The 17189-nt window shown below is 40.9% G+C and overlaps 1 protein-coding gene across 1 annotated transcript in view; it reads right to left on the bottom strand.

Moving 5' to 3' along the window:
• pappaa (pregnancy-associated plasma protein A, pappalysin 1a) overlaps positions 1 to 17189 on the bottom strand; it is an 86030-nt gene that overhangs the window by 51601 nt on the left and 17240 nt on the right. The window contains exons 5-9 of the mRNA XM_076758736.1: positions 16899 to 17091; positions 16535 to 16656; positions 9269 to 9770; positions 424 to 552; positions 150 to 241 (exon numbers count right to left, since the gene is read on the bottom strand). Of these exons, the coding sequence (XP_076614851.1) occupies positions 150 to 241; positions 424 to 552; positions 9269 to 9770; positions 16535 to 16656; positions 16899 to 17091 (1038 nt within the window). The remainder of the gene's footprint in view (positions 1 to 149; positions 242 to 423; positions 553 to 9268; positions 9771 to 16534; positions 16657 to 16898; positions 17092 to 17189) is intronic.

Here is a 17189-nt window from a genome sequence, read left to right as displayed (position 1 = left end):
CACATCTGCCTACTAAAGTTAGGGGTTAAATACCTTGATCAAAGGTGCACTGAGGGTAAATTAACTTCCTCTATTTTCAGTATTTTCCTCCAGAGAAATAAATCAGTGAGCAAGCATTCCGAGTAAAACCTTGATGACGTATGACTTACCAATACAGTTGAAGAAGGGCTCTTTCTTGCACTGACTGGAGCAGCCATCCCCATTCATGGAGTTCATATCATCACATTCCTCGCCTTTGGAACTAGAACAGCAGGGGGCTTTACTCAGAAAACATCCACACACATACACTGCCAAACTGATAAATATGGAAACAAATTATGAGTTGAGTTTTTTTTTTTCTCTGAAAATGCTTCATTGCACATCTGTTTGCATGAATTTTAGCATGTTATGTATTTTAATCTTGCGAGTGTTGGTGGCTGTTACCTCTGGATGCGTCCATCCCCGCAGTAGTGTGCTCCGAGTTCATGCACCAGAGGTGGGGAGGGCTCACTCTCACTCCGGCCAGAGATGGTCTGGACCTGGTAGGTGTACACGATATGTGGCAACACATCCCTGCACAGAGAGAGGCAAAAATCACAATAAGTTCACATATTTTGGGATAACGTGAAGCCTTGAAGAAATGTTTGATAAGGAATCACGTGTAAAGAAAGTACCACTAGCCAACACAAATAAAACATCTGTCTCAGTACACGCCTCCACACATCTACCTATCCAGTCACACGCTGATATGGCTGCATTTACCCGCTTTGGGTCCAGCTTTGTTTTGTTTCCTTATCATAGTGATTCAAGGAACCATCATGATGAACACACAATGGACAGGAGAAATATTGGGGGACTACTCACTTTGCCGGTGTAAGTCGCCATGATGGTTTCTTGAGTCACCATGATAAGGAAGTCTGAAATAAAAGTCTGAAAGGAAAAAAAAACATAAATGAGAAAACCAAAACCATAAACAAAAAAATGAAAAAATCAAAGCCGTAAATGAGAAACCAAAGCCATAAGCAAAGCAACAAAACAAAACCAGAGGAAAGAAAACTGTAAATAAGGAACAACAAAAGTGCAAGTGAGGTTGCTGTCATGACATTAGTTGTCCTGTTTTTATTTACTTTCTCTCTGATTTGTTGTTTGCCTTTACATGTTACTCGTATTACCATCAGGTTTAATCATTTCTGTTGGATTCTGGCTCTGTTTCTACTATGGCCAGGCTTACTGGTTCCTGTAAGCCACTGGGTCTCTTCACACTCTTCAAATATTTCTAAATTAATTGCCCAGAGCAAGAAGAAACATGTAAAGGCAAACAAAGAATCTGAGTTTATGTATTCATTGACTTTTACTATTACAAACAATAAAAACAGGATAACTGATTCCATATCAGCACTCTCATTTGCAGCTGTATTGTTTACAGTTTTCTTTCCATTTTGACTTGATTTTTTTCATTTTGCTTATAGTTTTGGTTTCTCACTTCTAGTTTTGATTTGTCGCTTATGGTCATGGTTTCTCCTTCATGGTTTTCTTTTGTGGCTTTCAGAGTTTTGGACCCTACATTGTGTGTGTGTGTGTGTGTGTGTGTGTGTGTGTGTGTGTGTGAATAAGACCACCAAGGTTAAGACATTTCATTACATTCTAATTTTGATTCAGACAAGCACTCACTCTAATAAGTCACGCTATTTAAATACCCTATGTTAGTCTGTGAATTGCATATTATATGGTTTGACTGTTGCCTGAAGATAGTCCCGCACACACAGTTTTAATGTATTGTCATGTATTGGTGTACTTGCAGTTTCATTTTGTTTGAATGGAAAGTTCATGTGATATTATTTTAACTGACAATTAAGTTCTAGAAATTATTTTATTATCTAACTTGATTCAATTAAAAATATAATATGGAATTAATGAATTTAAGAAATGAAAAAAGCATGCAGTTTAAGAGTTCAAATATATCCCTGAAGTTTCAGTTTTGGTACACGTGACTGTGGTAGCACAATGGAGAAAATGAGTGAGTGTAATGCATGCTATATTCTCTCTATGTTATTCAGTGCATAAGCGGATAGGAATGCATAATTGTTGTGTATAATCATGGCTAGTAGTCATTAAGTACATGGCAAAAACTAGGTATACGGATGAAGAACAACATCAGTAAATGAGGGTAAATAGGACCGATAGGTTAGCCATAGATCATTTCATGTGGACCATCAAGTACCATGGACATAATTTTGGAATTCCCTCTGCATTGCTGTAAATGCAGTGACAAGCATGCAGGGATACTGTACTGCTCACATGAGTACCAGGGCATATGTGGATTCATATACCCATTACACAAAGAAGCTCACACACAAGCATGCACAAACACATGCTGGCACATACATACACAATATCTTTGTTATTAGTAACACAATGCCAGCCAACTGCAGGCTTTTAACTTAAACAAGACTGCACAGGCATGAACCACTATTCCCAATGCTTCCATAAAATCCCAAGTGTGAGTGCAATGGAACACCAGTAGCAAACATTGCTTTGTCTGGAACTGCATAGCTTTCACCCGAGGCCAAAGACAAAGTCAGCAATCAAACCAAGAAAGTGTTCCGAGTAATGTGCAGGGAAGCCATAATCTTTGATCAGCTCTAAGTCAAACCATTTTAGTGAAAATAAATCACAGGGTTGGTGGTTCAGTCCATGGCTCCCCCTGTCCACACGTCAAAGACACTGAATCCCGTGTTGCTTGCATGGCAGCTCCATCGCCATCGATGTGTGAATGGGTAAATTTGAGGCAAATTGCAAAGCGCATTGTCCGTAAAGGTAGAAAAGCGTTATATAAGTGCAGTCCAAGAATACCAGAATGTTCTTAGAGACATGTTTAATGAATGAGGCAGGTATTCTACCGATGTACAAACATATCATAGACACAAATACATTGCACTGCATCAGAAGTGTACAAGTATTGCCTGTGTTTATGTGTTTGCTTGTATGTATGCATGCTCTCATGGCCTTCCTCTAAAATAAACACAAATAAAAGATTTACAACGGGAAAGATTATTTTCTTCATGGCATTTCTGACTATGGTTCCTGGCTTTTGTCTTCCCCCATCTTCATTTCTCCATTTCTCCTGTGTGTTTGTTCATCACATTCCCAGCAGACAAAAGCAGACCAAGTTCAAATTATCTGTGTTGTCCCAATTACAAAAGATGATGGTCCTAAAGATCAAGTAACCAAATGAATTTCCCCACAGCAAAATGTGTGCCTAGGATGAGATATTTATGTTGGCTTTATTATTATCAACACAGAATGTTTGACCTGACAGACTCTCTTTTATATTACAGTATGTCCTGTTGGCCCATGCTGGTGCAACTCCAGGCTACGCTCAAACATGCCCCCTCTAATTGAATTAGTTTAGCCCCTGGAAAAGTCAAGCTGTGGGAGACTTTATCTTTGAGGAGAGCAAATACACAGAACAGACAGAAAGAAGAGAGAAACAGATACTGCGTTGCAGCAAGGCAGCGCATGAATTTCCTTTTGTGGGTAATGAGAAATTCTGGCCATCATACAGTAGGTAATCCAATGCACAAAAATGTAATTGCACTGCTTGATCAGGCCACAGTGAGAGGCATGGCCATGCAAGAACAAGCAAGAACAAAGTGACAAGTTGCTAGATCCGACTGTGTAGGAGGTAGAAGAGGAGGAGAACGTGAAACACATAGAGCAAATACATAGAGAAAAATAATCAAAAGGAAGAACAGATAAGGAAAAGGGAGGAGTAAATGTGACTTCTAAAATTGGATCTAGAGAAGTTTTATATATAGGGCAGGGGGACTTCTGTGGAAAATATGATGAGGTAACTGTCATTTATTCTGCATTATGCTGAGCTTTATTCCATCAATCTTCCCACGGGTAGTTAGAATCAAGACAGTGCTCTCCCAATAGCTTTGAGTCAGCTGATGTTTAGGGGCCCATGATCTGATTTGAAGACCAAAGGCACCTTACAGCATTGTTTGCATGTTTGGGTTTTCCTACAAGAAATGTCTTGCAGTCCTGGGATTCACAGGCAACAGCAAAGGTGAAAGAGTGATGTTGGTGTCGCGTCACAAAGAAGCCTGAGGGAACAAGTCGAGGTGGATGACTGAGCGCACAACCACGGTCTCTTAGACCACAGTCTGTGGTTTGCGTCCACAGTCAATGTTGATTTTCTTTTTCAAGTCTATCTCGGCTAAGAACTGCAAACCGTTGTCAGCGTTGTCAATAGCAGTGTAGCAGTGACCCCACTACTTTCTCCTGTACAAAGCTGTTAAAACCGAGGGTCTAGACTGAGCCGGTTTAGAAGTGTCTCCACAAAAGTACTTTCTCTTAAAAGTACTTTCCTTACCTTTCAGGCTAATTGATGTAATTCTAAACACCAATCGCTGAACTCTACCTGACCTATACACATCCAAGGATATATCCATGATCTACTCCATCAGTACTGTTTCTACATCTTGTGATGGACTGAGAGTTAAAGTATGCAGCTAAGCAACACGTGTTACCTGGGTGTCATAATACGCTTTGGTTCTGTAGGTTAAATATTGCTACTCCTCATAGCGTGATAACAACTGTTTAAACATGGCTCTTACCCTGTTCCCAATTAGGTGCATGCTTGATTCCTCCTGACCTCACCACTAATAGCCATGCTGTGTTAGGCAGGGAGGAATGGAACAGAACACGTGGTGCAGATGTAACACAGTTCTATGAGTTCTCCATCCCTTAGAACTTGGTGAGTGGGCTATATAAGAACAACATTTAGAATGACAGGGGCATTAATAAACAGCAATTTTGTGAAAGGGTTTGCGGCAAGTATCATGTCTAGGTCTCACTTGATGTGGTACAATCATTTGACACGTGTGTGTACGTGGTGGATAATACCCAGTGATAGACATGACTTCTGGCAGTCATCCAGACATCATAAAACCACACTTTCATCTGTAACCGATTAGATATGATGTGTAACTGATGTAACAGATCTCATATGCAACTCATGCTACACAGGACTTCACTTCAGTCAGACAAGGTGTCACGTGATAAGATTTCATTGCTGGTGCCTCTGTGTGCATCCAGACATTCTTCTCAAGACCCCTGTAGGAATAGAGGTTTTATCTTGGCTCGAGCTCAAAGCGAGGCACAAGGCACTGTAATATGCCTTTCAAAGGTGTTTTGATAGCACCAGGTGATTACACATGGAAGCATGTGCTAATGTATGTACCTGCTACTGAGTGCAAGACGAGTGTTGGTGGGTGTCTGCATTCATCTGTGTGTGTTCCTGCCTTCACTTATGTGTGCACTAGGCTTATGTGTGTGCATGCATATGGATGTGTTTCCGTTCTGTAGCTGCTTGTTGTTCTTGGCTGAGAGATCCCAGATGAGAAAAGCAGATAAATTTAAGGAAGTTGAGAAAATATCTTAGATTGAGCCTGCAAGAACAACAAACAGGGCAATTCTCCTTTTGTCAGTGTGGCAGCTGACATGCATTTGAGGTTTTACCGGCATTCAATTTACACCTACAGTATGTCTAACAAACTAATGCTACATGTTTAGACCTACAAGAGGTAATACAGGAGACAAGAAATTATTTTAATGGCGGATGCATTCGTTTATGGCAAGCATCTATGTTGCCATAGTCAACAGCTGCGTTTGCATAGAAAGCCACATTTTCATGATGTTGATACGCCATCAATTAAACTAAAGGTAGAAAGACAGATATCCAAGTCCTCCCTGAACCCTGACCACTTACCTGAATCTTGATTACTTATACTACAGTTCATATCCTGTGTATATCTCAACATATACACTAATGCTACAAAGGTGAGGTTTGTTGTCAATATTGCATTAGACTGCCAAAAAGTCTGCTAAATGCCTAAACTGATGCTCTTGGTTATAATTTGTATCTTTACATGAATAAGACACAGTATTCACCAATGCAGCCTATTCGCAAGAAATTCCATTTTGTTCTTGAACATCCACACTAACAAACCTGTCAACCCACCCCACTGACATTCAATTTGTCAATTTGATTAGCCCAGACTTATCCCTATATAATAGGTCTGTTTCCTATTCTGTAATACAGAGTGCTAGAGAAATTCTGGTGAGTGCACCAGACATGCCATGTCTCCCTATGAGGACTACACTATTCACTCTGTCTGCAACTCATGAATGGTTCATATTAGGAGGATTACGCAAGGCCAACATCCTATAGGGACGGGGGGTTTGGGGGTGAAAGCAGTTGACCTGATATGAAAAGAAGAAATTGTTGAGAAGTAAAATCAGTGCGTGATGAGAGGGAATGAAAATTTATGGGGTATGGGGAAATAGAACGTGTTGCCAGAATCTTCATAGTCTGAAATATTGCGAATAACACTAAAAGTTAGTCTACTGATATTAAATTCAAAATAAAATACAGTTTAAATTTGAAATACACAATACATTTCATCATGTGGCATTGCCAATGAACCAACACTGTCTCAGGGAATTTATACATTTTTTTCACACGTAAACCCTAACTTTAAATCAGCTCTATACTTATGGGCATGGTATGTTCAAAAAGAACTGCTTTGTATGACGTGTCGTCCAACCACGTTGGTAAGCAAAAGTGTTTATATGGCTATTCTGAACGGCTAGTCATTGTCAGATTTTCTCTCCATTGTACACATAAAATCAGACATGATTGTGTCAAGAATGACAACAAGAGAGCTCGAAAGAGAGGTTTTAACCTTGCTGACTTTCTCACAGCCACACACCTGGCCAGTCATAGTGTGAAGTGGACATCAGCTTGTCAGTTTCAGAAAGTTACAGAAATTGGTGGACACAGCAGTGTCAGGGCACTCTAGCACCTTTTCTGGTACACACAGAGGGTACTCACAATAATGACTGCTGGGGCCCAGAGCTATTTTTCACAATTAGCCAGAAAGTGTGTAGCACAAAAAAACACAAACAAGCAGATCTTGCATCTTCTTTTTAAGGTGAAGCCTGAGGTAGACTGAGTTCTCACGCAGCAGCAGCAGACATGTCAGCAGAGCAGCTTAGGGATGGATGGGGGATATAATGGGGAAGAGCTGTGCAGAACCAGGGTAGAGTCAGTTTACGGAGGGGGGTGATTACAGAGGGGGTGTGGGTAGTAGTGATGCTGGGGGAGCTGCCCTCTCTTTTGGCTGGGAGGTCTCTTCACATCAGCTCTGAGATAGGTTTTGACTGAATGACAGCTCTGAAGGCCACGTCAGGAAGAGGATTAGCCCATGGGCTGGGGTACCTCAGAGGGACGGGGTCAAACCAGCCCAATCCTCCTACCCTCTCTCTTCATACTTTCTCGACCCCCTAATGTTCTCCTCCATCACCTATTGGCCCCCTTGAGCCTAGCAATGATTTACCCCCAACTGGTCCAACCTTCCACCCCAGCGTCTCCACTTCACCCCTCTTACTCCCCACCATAATTTACTTTGTCACCCTGACCTCGCAGCCCTTAGCCATTCCAAACAAACCACCAGCCATGGATGAAGCCAAAGGAGCCAAGATGTCAGTTGTCCTCTTGCTCAGCTTGCCCTTGCACAGGTGAAGGCCAGTGGCCTGCCAGTGGGAGGTCACTCACCCCCCCACCCCACCCACCCATCAAGACCTCCATCACTCTATCCAACCCCATGGTGCTGCTTATTGTGTGGTCAACAAAGCATTTCAGCAGCTGGCTGAAGGCAATCAGACAGAGCACTTTACATTGGATTTGTGGCATGCCAAAACATCTGAGTGAACTTTGGTCTTCACCATGTCAAAGGCCACATTTGTTCTCTTTTTGTTAGAATTATTTGTTTGTTGAAGAATGCCACTGTAGTACTATGCACTAGAACCTGTTTGGATTTCACTTACTTGGTTTGAGTAGTGCCATGACATGCAAACAGACCCCAGCGCACAGTTATAGACTAACATATTGCTTCCCCTGCATCAGTGTCATAGGAAAGGTATAGAGGCTAATGACCATGCATTGATCAGTACCCAAGAGTGACTTAAACCATTGTGAGAAAAGTGCTAACTATCCATGTAGCATGTTTTGCTCTAAACAGTTTTGCAGTAAATTCTTTAATAAAAAAAGAATATATTTGTTGTCATTTTTTCACCTTCTATTCATTTGAATGAGTCAAAGATTTTGATGGCTAAATACACATACTTGCTACAAAATTCTGACCATCTTACAGAGACAAGATCCCATATGCTCTCACAACAGAAAATAGTCAGCCAGTGCCACTGACCACTACCACTGGAATGCAACCACAGCTAGTGAAATACACCACAGCAGCGAAACTACCTACAGTACATCAATAATCACTGAAGTGTGCCAAAACCCCCAAATAAATACATCCCTATTGCAGACAGCTTTCCACAGACACTGCAATTCATCCAGGAAGTAGTGTACGGATATGGAACTTAGGTATCATCACTCCATCTTGCATAACATGCATACTCACCCTTTTGCCTCTTATCAAGCACTTTCCTTCTCATGTGAACCACGCTGACAGCACGATAGTGAGATGGCATAACACGCAGCAGTGCCATGTATAGCACAATCTTTATCGAGTCAGCACATTCCATGAAAACAAAGCACTAAACTCTCACCACAGTGTGCAGATAATACCTTTAACAAGCCATCTGTTTGCCTTTGCTTCATGGAACAGGGGAAAAAACAAATGTGGGCAACGATTGACCTGTGACTTAGGAAACAAATGTTGGGCTGCAGATTTGAAACTGCAGAAGCAGTGGTGGCTTGCTAGTGCTCCTCGGGGTATTGAAAAGGATATCTGGTAATACAAGAACTTATTTTTGTGAATAGTTTCCACATAAACTACTTCTTACTGGTAAATTTTTGTAAAGCACTTTGTAACATTGTTAAGAAAAGTGCTATATAAATAATGTTTACTATTATTATTAGCATTATTTTTATTACCCCGTTTTTAGCAGATTGAAGCAGGAAGCTAAATGACAATCGGAGACTTAGATATTTTCAACTCTCCAAATTCTCAAAACAGTTGTCTTCTGTCAAACCAAAGCATGGCCAATATGTTGTATGGCCTCCGCTTGAATGAAAGTTTGGTCTTTTTCACCTCATGAGAAAAAACAAGCTTGTATTGAATATGCTCTTTAGAGCTTTCCAAACTCTGTCAGGGAGAACATGTTGAGTTTTATGCAGGTTGCTGACAGTCAGTCAGTGATGACTGATGAGAACTTGTGTACTCATACAAAAATGTTCACCTACCAGGTCACTCACCTATCTGTATATCGGCGACTAGGTTCATCCAATATCAGACCGTGGGGTGCATGGGTGAAGGGTGGTTGGCGCAACAGGCGGTAGCGTAGTGGTTGGCAATGCCTACAAAGTGTGCAGTCTGGCTTGGATGCCAAAAGGGTGGCATCAATCTCTAGGTGTTGCTCCATAGTGAAAAACTGTACCCCATACACCTCTTCCTCTATATCCAGCTTCAGGGTCAGTGGGGTGTCACAGAAGACATTACTGGGGCCCAGTGAAATGTTGTTCCCACTGACAGTCAGTAGCAAGATGTTGTGGATAGCTGGCAGTGCTGTTTCCTCAGGGCTGAAGAAGGTGACCCACACAGTCAGAGAGTCTGGTATCAGCGGGTAGAGGAACTCTAGCTGAAGCATGCAGCCCTGGAGAGGGCATTCAGACAGGCCAACAACACCTTGCTCTATCCCTGAATTGGGACTCCAGGTACGTACACTTGGCTCACAAGCCTGTTCCACATCTGGAGGTCCTATGGGATGAAATTACAAAAAGAGACACAGTGTCACGCATGCAACATGTAAACAACAGAGATACCTTAAATAATTCATGGATACAACAAATTACATGAAGATGTGCAATGATGAATACAAATGTGTTATGCTACAGGTCCCTGAATTCTTCAAAGGATGCAGAAAAGGATGCAGGTAAGATAGTATTTTTAAACTAAATTATAAAGCTAGTAACATTTTTAAGAGATCTGAAATATCAAGACTTTGCATGAGTGATCTTTTCAGTGTAACTTCACGTCTTGCAGCATCAAGGTAGAGGTGAAACTGAGAGTTCATTGTGAGTCCATCTGCAGAGGAAAGGCAGAGCTGAGGTGTGTACCTTCTGAGAGGGGCCTGTGCAGGGTTCTCACTTCAGCACAGTCATTACAACCTCTAACAGTCACACTCCAGCCATATTTGGAGTCCACACACAGCTAACTCGCATTATCCCAAGTGACGTACACTAACATTCATCAAGCACTTTTAGAAGCCAGCAAGCAGCAGACACTATGTTCTCCCTCGATTTCCTTTTGTGCATTTCCAAGCTGGCAACCAACGAAGCCATTTGCTAACCTCATTTCTGGGCACCATGCAAAATTCCAGTGTTTAATCAAGTGAGGACTGAATACGGTTTCCAAGCCACATTATCTCAACACATTTATTATTGTACTGTAAGTGTGTGTGTGGCCAGAGTGGAGGTGAATTAAAGAAAAAGAGAAAGAGAGACAGAAAGAAAGAGAGGGAGGGAGAAAGAGGGGGGAGTCTGGGAGAGAATGAACTAAGACACTCCAAGAGCTTGGCTTTGCTCAGCTCATGTAGTCCTGGCTTTCTGGGTACAGTTTCATTGAGTTTGCAAGGAAAGGAGCTGTAGCCACTGAAAATATTTTGTAATGTCAGCTGTTATGATGGGCCCTACTCCTGGTCTGGCGCTGTTGCTAATGTGGTTGGAGATTTAAGAGGAGACAGAATAGGGGTGTCATCCACTGTGTAACCTAAGGCAATGTAAACTGTATTTCAAAGTTGCAAAGATGTATCTATGATTGGCAGCACAATCTGTGCATGCAAAGGGTTTGAAATCCAGCATCAAAACCATAATGACTTTCATTTAATTATCTGCTAAATTGTAGACAGAGTAGCTACCTGCAACAGGTCATCAAAATTCACAACAATAAGGTAACTATGATGTTTCAAATCAATGTCTCAGTTCTCAAAACTTCCCAGCAGAATACAACCCTCCCAAAAAAAATTATATCACATGGCTACCACCACATAAACAGCCCAACTCTGAAGTGTTTGACCTATAATTCCCTTAGAGCAGGGAGAGGGGGCCTCAAGGTGACTCAACCAACCTAAGCTTTGAATATGAGCCATTCATTCTCAGTTGATGAGCTGATCCCATCTGGGCATTAGTCTGTCGACAAAAACATCCATCCTGAGGAAAATTAGTGAAATACATTAGGCGTCTCTGCAGTGTAACTGGGACTAGGTTCAACATAAGCCAATGTTTCTGTACCCTCGAAGCTCTTCACTCTCCCACGAACATAAGCACAGGTCTGGACAAACGTGACTGAAATGGACAAGGCTGCATGTCATGTGTCTTTTGGGGGATCGGCATCGGCAGACTTCATGGAAAGGAAGCTCACTGCTGAGTACAACGTTTACAGCTAATTTGGGGAAAATAAGGTGGACGATGTATCCATGTCTCCTGATTGTTACACATGAAATAGCAGCAATTAAAAAAAAAACAACCCAGCACTGTTGCTGCCAGTGATTAAAAAAATGCAAGTGGCTGTGTCGGTGGGGGTCATGTTGTCTCAGATACCAGTGAAATGATAACATATGATCAAGGAAATCTATCCTGAGTGAGACATCTATGGGTTTGAAGGCTTTTCAGACTGTACATTGATTTATAATACTATGAAATAGGATTGTATGATGTTTATCCTTAATTGTGATGGTCGCTGGCTAAGCAGTAGAAACACAGTGTTCACATTATTACTTGCCAGTGTAGCACCTGCTGAATGACATTCAATTGCGTTGCGGCAAAAGTTGAGCCTGGCTCCCTTTTTTTTTAAACAACCATGCATTTTTTTCTGGAGCCTTGAGAGTTGTCTCATTCAAATGGATGGAGGAGATTCATTATTTTATTCAGCGCTAATATTGGTCCGAATGCAGACTTATCCTTCAAGCCTTTTTTCGTTTAAGCCTTTTTTCTTTGAACATATTGGTTGGTAATGGTGGCATTCCTTCATCTTCAACTTTAATGGGGTTATGACTGATGTGGGCAGACTTACATGGGGGCTTTAAGGAGGAAAAAAATTAAATTTTTTAGGCGAACACTTTTTAACATTAAGATCGACGACTAACTGAATTGACAGTGATGAACTCAAATCAGCACCCAATCAGCAATTACGTCTTTTTCAATTGATCTGATAATTGAGCAACATGAGAGACCAGGGAATCTTTTTTTTATGCACAGGTAAAGAAAAAACACTTTTGTAGCAAGGATGATCAATGTTTGGTACAATTTACAGAAATCAGCTAAAGAATGACAAGTTGGTGAAGTACAACAGGATAGATGCTGGTGTCTGCCCACTATCCAGCCATAATCCCTCTGCTCAGGAGAATCATCCTGATCCACAAAAAGTACAGAGAGCCGGATGAATAAACAGACAAGGATATGTCCGGGCATGCACGCTTTATGCTTTCTAAGAAGTGTCTGGCTCTGGCTCTCACTATCGATGACTCACTGTCACACACTGTTACACACTTCCTCACCCAGAAGGCAGACATCAACCCCCTCCAACCCTTTTGCCTTGTCACACACACAAACAGAGAGACACTTCACAGACACACTTTATGAAGGCAATAGACACTCTATGGCTTGGGAACCAATGTCACATTGAGTTAGGTTCAGGGTATTTCAGAGGTTAATCCGTCATAGCTGTTGGCAACTGGTGGTTTTTTTAAGCATATGGAGCAGTTGACACAATTGCTACTTTTGGGTGCATGTCACTATAGATACTTTTGACTGATATATGTTGAGAGAAAAAATCGTGGCAGGAAGTAATGACTAGCAGAGAATGGTACAGGAACCAGAATTTGGAGAGAGAAAACCAATCTTTTTTGCTTTCAACAACAAGTTTACCATTAGGAACTGAATATAAAGAGTACATTGTTGTCGTTGGTTGACATGTTTACTTCAAGCTAGCTGTAACTGAGCAGATTTTTGGAGACAGCTTTGGGCTTTTCTCTCTGTGTAATGGAGTAAATGTTACAGTAAAATAAATATTCACTCAGCTACATCAGACGTTAGAGCATTTCCTCAAACATGGCTAGTGTTGATCTTGGCATGTAAAAGGACAATGCTCTTTAATGCTTTTTAATGACTTGGTTTGTGTATCCTTGTGGCTAATTAGGTGATATACCAATGGGTCCTAATGAGTGACATGCAGAGATCATGTTAAGGAGGACTATCTTCAGTATGCATGCTCACGCATGCTTATCTTTAGACTATTTCTCTGGAATACGACTGCTATGCAGGATATGAGAAGAAAGCAGCAAATTAAAATTAGATTAGTTATAAAAATGTCCTGCTACCAAGGAGTCAAATGTCATTCTGATGGTTAAAACCGATGGATGAGCTTTGACATCTTGAAAGACTTGGTGGGTGCTGGGAGGATATCACTTAAAACTGCCTATGCATCAACTGTGTCTACAAACACATGGGGCTTTTTTGCTTGTTTTTTTTTGTTTGTTTGTTTTTTGTTTTTTGTTCACATTGGTTCGTTTTGTGGACCTGAACCATGGCATAAACTGAGACCTCTGTTCTTGAATAATGTCAGGCAGACAAAGCATGTGTGGCATCACATAAACCAGCAAGGCCTGACACATGTTTCTTCTGGAGTTCTAATAATGTCTTGGACCTATACATACAGACACACATATGCAAACATTTTGTGCATTCAGTGTATTGCAAATGCATATGAAGAACATTATTTCGTAAGTGCAACTCCATGTGCACATACAGTACGAAATAACAGAAATGTGTATTCGCTTAGAGCGGCATATGCACATGCACATTCCCGCACACGTACGTATGATGGCGAACATACACATCCTGGACCTTTCACTTCCACTCATGTGCACTGCTGTTTTCAATCAATCCAGGATCCTCCCTTGTGAATGTCACTAACCACATGCAATTCTCCTAACTATCTCGAGTGGTTTCCACCCCACCCAACTTCTCTTACCCCCTCCCTGAGTCCATATCCATGTGTGTTTTTGCCTTGTATTTTTCGTTCTTGCTTTTTTTCCTCCAGCTACATTTCTCCGGCGTATAGAGTACTAAAGATTTATGAGAGGTACTCTGGCTCTCTCTGACCGCACCAGTGTTTCCCAGTCAAGTAGTGTGAGGGTACAGCCAACAAGTCCTTAGATAACAGGTGCCATGTGTATACTTGAACACTGATGCACAGTCACGCAAATTCATACGTTAGCACGCTTATCTTCCAATGTGAGGATGTTATGCCAATAATTAATATGCTAATACTTAAGTTTATGGTATCTTAGAGTGAGCACTTTGTCAGAATGTCTATTGGAAGTTCGTAACTGCTGGACACATATGCACCATCACAGCAGGAAACGGCAGCTGTGGTATCCACTGAGAAGCTGGCCCAAGCAGAGTTAACAGGGAATGGGGAGCTGCCACAAACAGGGACCCCTTCCAAGAGGGAAAATAGAGTACAGTTTACACACACAGCATGTTAGACAAGCCCAGACTTGCCTCTGGTACACACACTATAGCCAGTGTGAAGGCAAGGTTCAGTGACTTTAGAATCTATAGAGTGTCTACACAGACATGAAAGTGCAGACAAACATTCAGACGGCATTACAATCTGGGACAGAGACACAAATAAGGCTGCAAATTCAATTTTTGGCATAATATCACTATTATTATTATTATTATTGTTGGCATTGTGTTATATTTAATGCAGAAGATTCCAATCGATGGTGTTTTGCACATGGAAGCACAAATTGCTTCCATTCAGCATATGAATCAATGGTCTACATACAAGTACTTTTGATTTAGTGATGATTGGTGACTCATTATCTTACTGCTTTTACTGTAAGTCCAAGTCAGTGCAAAATAAAAATAATAGTAATAATAATGAACTATGAAAACTTTGGTGCAAGCATGTTGTAAAATTTCAAATGGGTGAAGTTAAGATAAATGCATCTGTATTGTTATCAACTTATCTCACTCATCAGCCAAAAGAAAAAAACATTTTGGTAGTGTTTTTTATGCAGTCACCATTACTGATCATAATAGTAGCAATATTGATTTGTTTATGTAAGAATTTGTTGTGGTGTAATAAAATTTTGTTGTTATTACCGGAATTACACTTCTAATGTTGCTGCACATAACAGAGACTATGAAAATATATGCTATAGGGGCTGGTGGTGAGTAAAAAGCTGAATGAAGTGGACTTAATTCATTCACAAACTGGACTACTGACTACATTTAGTTTAGCTGACAATTGAGGTGTATACAAGATACATCTAAAAACTAGGACATGTTCTTTTTCATCAGTGAATTCAGCAGTTTGGTGAATTCCAGAAGTTTTAGCTGAATAACAAGCTAGCTGAGCTAAGCTAAGCAAGTAATATGCTAGCTAAGTTAGCCCAGCATAGGCCAACAGAGCAGCATTTAGGGAAGCAGTTTCATTTTGCTTTGTAACATTGCTGGAGTTAGGAAGGTTTACCCAAAGACACAGTTGTCAGATTCAGGGGTTAGTCCTCAACACTGAAGCATTTTCTCTTATGAAATGTAAAGATTTTGTTACAATAAGTTTTAAAAAGTTTTGCTCTCACCTTTGTGGGTTCCCTCAGTGTGTTTTTTTAGTTATTCTGTCATGTTAAGAAACAGCTTTACCATTTCTTGACAGATACAGGCCAAACTTGCTAGGCTAGCAACATTAAGGCTACAAACAACAACTCAGTAACACAGCTGGTCCTGGCTTTTTCCTTCTAAAGAGAACATCTACAGCTGTGAATAACTTTGTGTGGTCCTAATTTCCAAAACAAAATGTCATAAATTCAATCTCTAATGCCTGTACAGTTGTTCTAATATGGATTCACTAGCAGGGCAAAAAAAGAAGAGAAAAAATGCTTCTTTTTTTTCTCAAAAATCCTGCTAATTTCAGCATTTATTGCACTCAAATGCCCATAAACAGAAATTTAAAAAGGGGGAATTACAGCTAAGACATGAGCTTTAACCTTGGTTTTGGGCCTGAGCCCTCATATGGGAATTGTGGTACCATACATCCATTGGGAAGCGACCTCCTTGATCCTTCCATGTTGTCCCACGGCCCAAGTGTCATGAATCCAGTGAGTCATTTGCATGTTTTGAGGTTGAGTCAGTCACCAAAATGTTTTGCATGTTAGTGTGTTGACTCAGAAAATCAACTAAAGTCAAACCTCAAATCGTGTTCTTGCACTGTAAACTTTGTACAAAAGGTGGATGTGGCTTTGCTTTTATATTAAATTTGCTTTAAGTAGAAACAGCTCATTAGAATCAAGAAACTGACAAAAGACTGAGATTTACTGCAGCATGAAGGATGAGGAAGGCAACATATTTACATATATTAGCCACAAAAAGTAAACCACCAACCATCTTACAATGAGTTCAATGCCATGAAACCTAACAATGGGTGAGTACAGTGTGTAGTGTATTGTACTGTACCTTCAGCCTCTCGTGGGGACCAGTGTCCAGAAGGGGCACACGGTCGTGGGGATGAGGAATTGGAGGCATACTGCAGTAGAACTCTCCCCTCAGTGCATTTATCACACACTGATCCCACTTCTCTAGGAAACCAACAGACAGGCACAGCAACCAACTTAGATACAGGCCAAATACACATCATTAATACAGTATAAAAACACACAGCAATCATGATAAAGTAAAATTTAATGCAGTTTTAGTGTGTAAACAAATTATTTAATTACACTATCATTATATAAACTCAAACAGTAATCAATAATGAAATTAATCTCTTTATTACCATACACACCCGCATCTGTTTGGCAACCTATGTAGCTCATTTCACCTGTCGTAAAAGTGTCCAGAAATCGGTGGAAACCATTCCAGGGTGATGGAATTATGATGCTGCTCAACCACTTGGGGTGGCATTGGCACTGGAGGAGGTTTGGAGGCGGGTTGCCAGGTCTGGTAGATGAGGTCCAGGTAGCAGTGCATCCTAGCCACCTGGTTCAGAGTGAAGGAATCTGTGCAGGCATCGTCTGCGGGGAACAGAGGAAGTTCGGCATGAGCGGTGCGGACTGGACTTTGGATTAATCAGTGACAGGAAAAGGAAGTAATAAATCATTCAACATGTCTA

The sequence above is a fragment of the Chaetodon auriga genome, chromosome 19 (assembly GCF_051107435.1).
Source record: "Chaetodon auriga isolate fChaAug3 chromosome 19, fChaAug3.hap1, whole genome shotgun sequence".
Lineage (NCBI taxonomy): Eukaryota > Metazoa > Chordata > Actinopteri > Chaetodontiformes > Chaetodontidae > Chaetodon > Chaetodon auriga.
The sequence above is the reverse complement of the archived record's forward strand: the minus strand, read 5'-3'. Positions and strand labels throughout refer to the sequence as shown.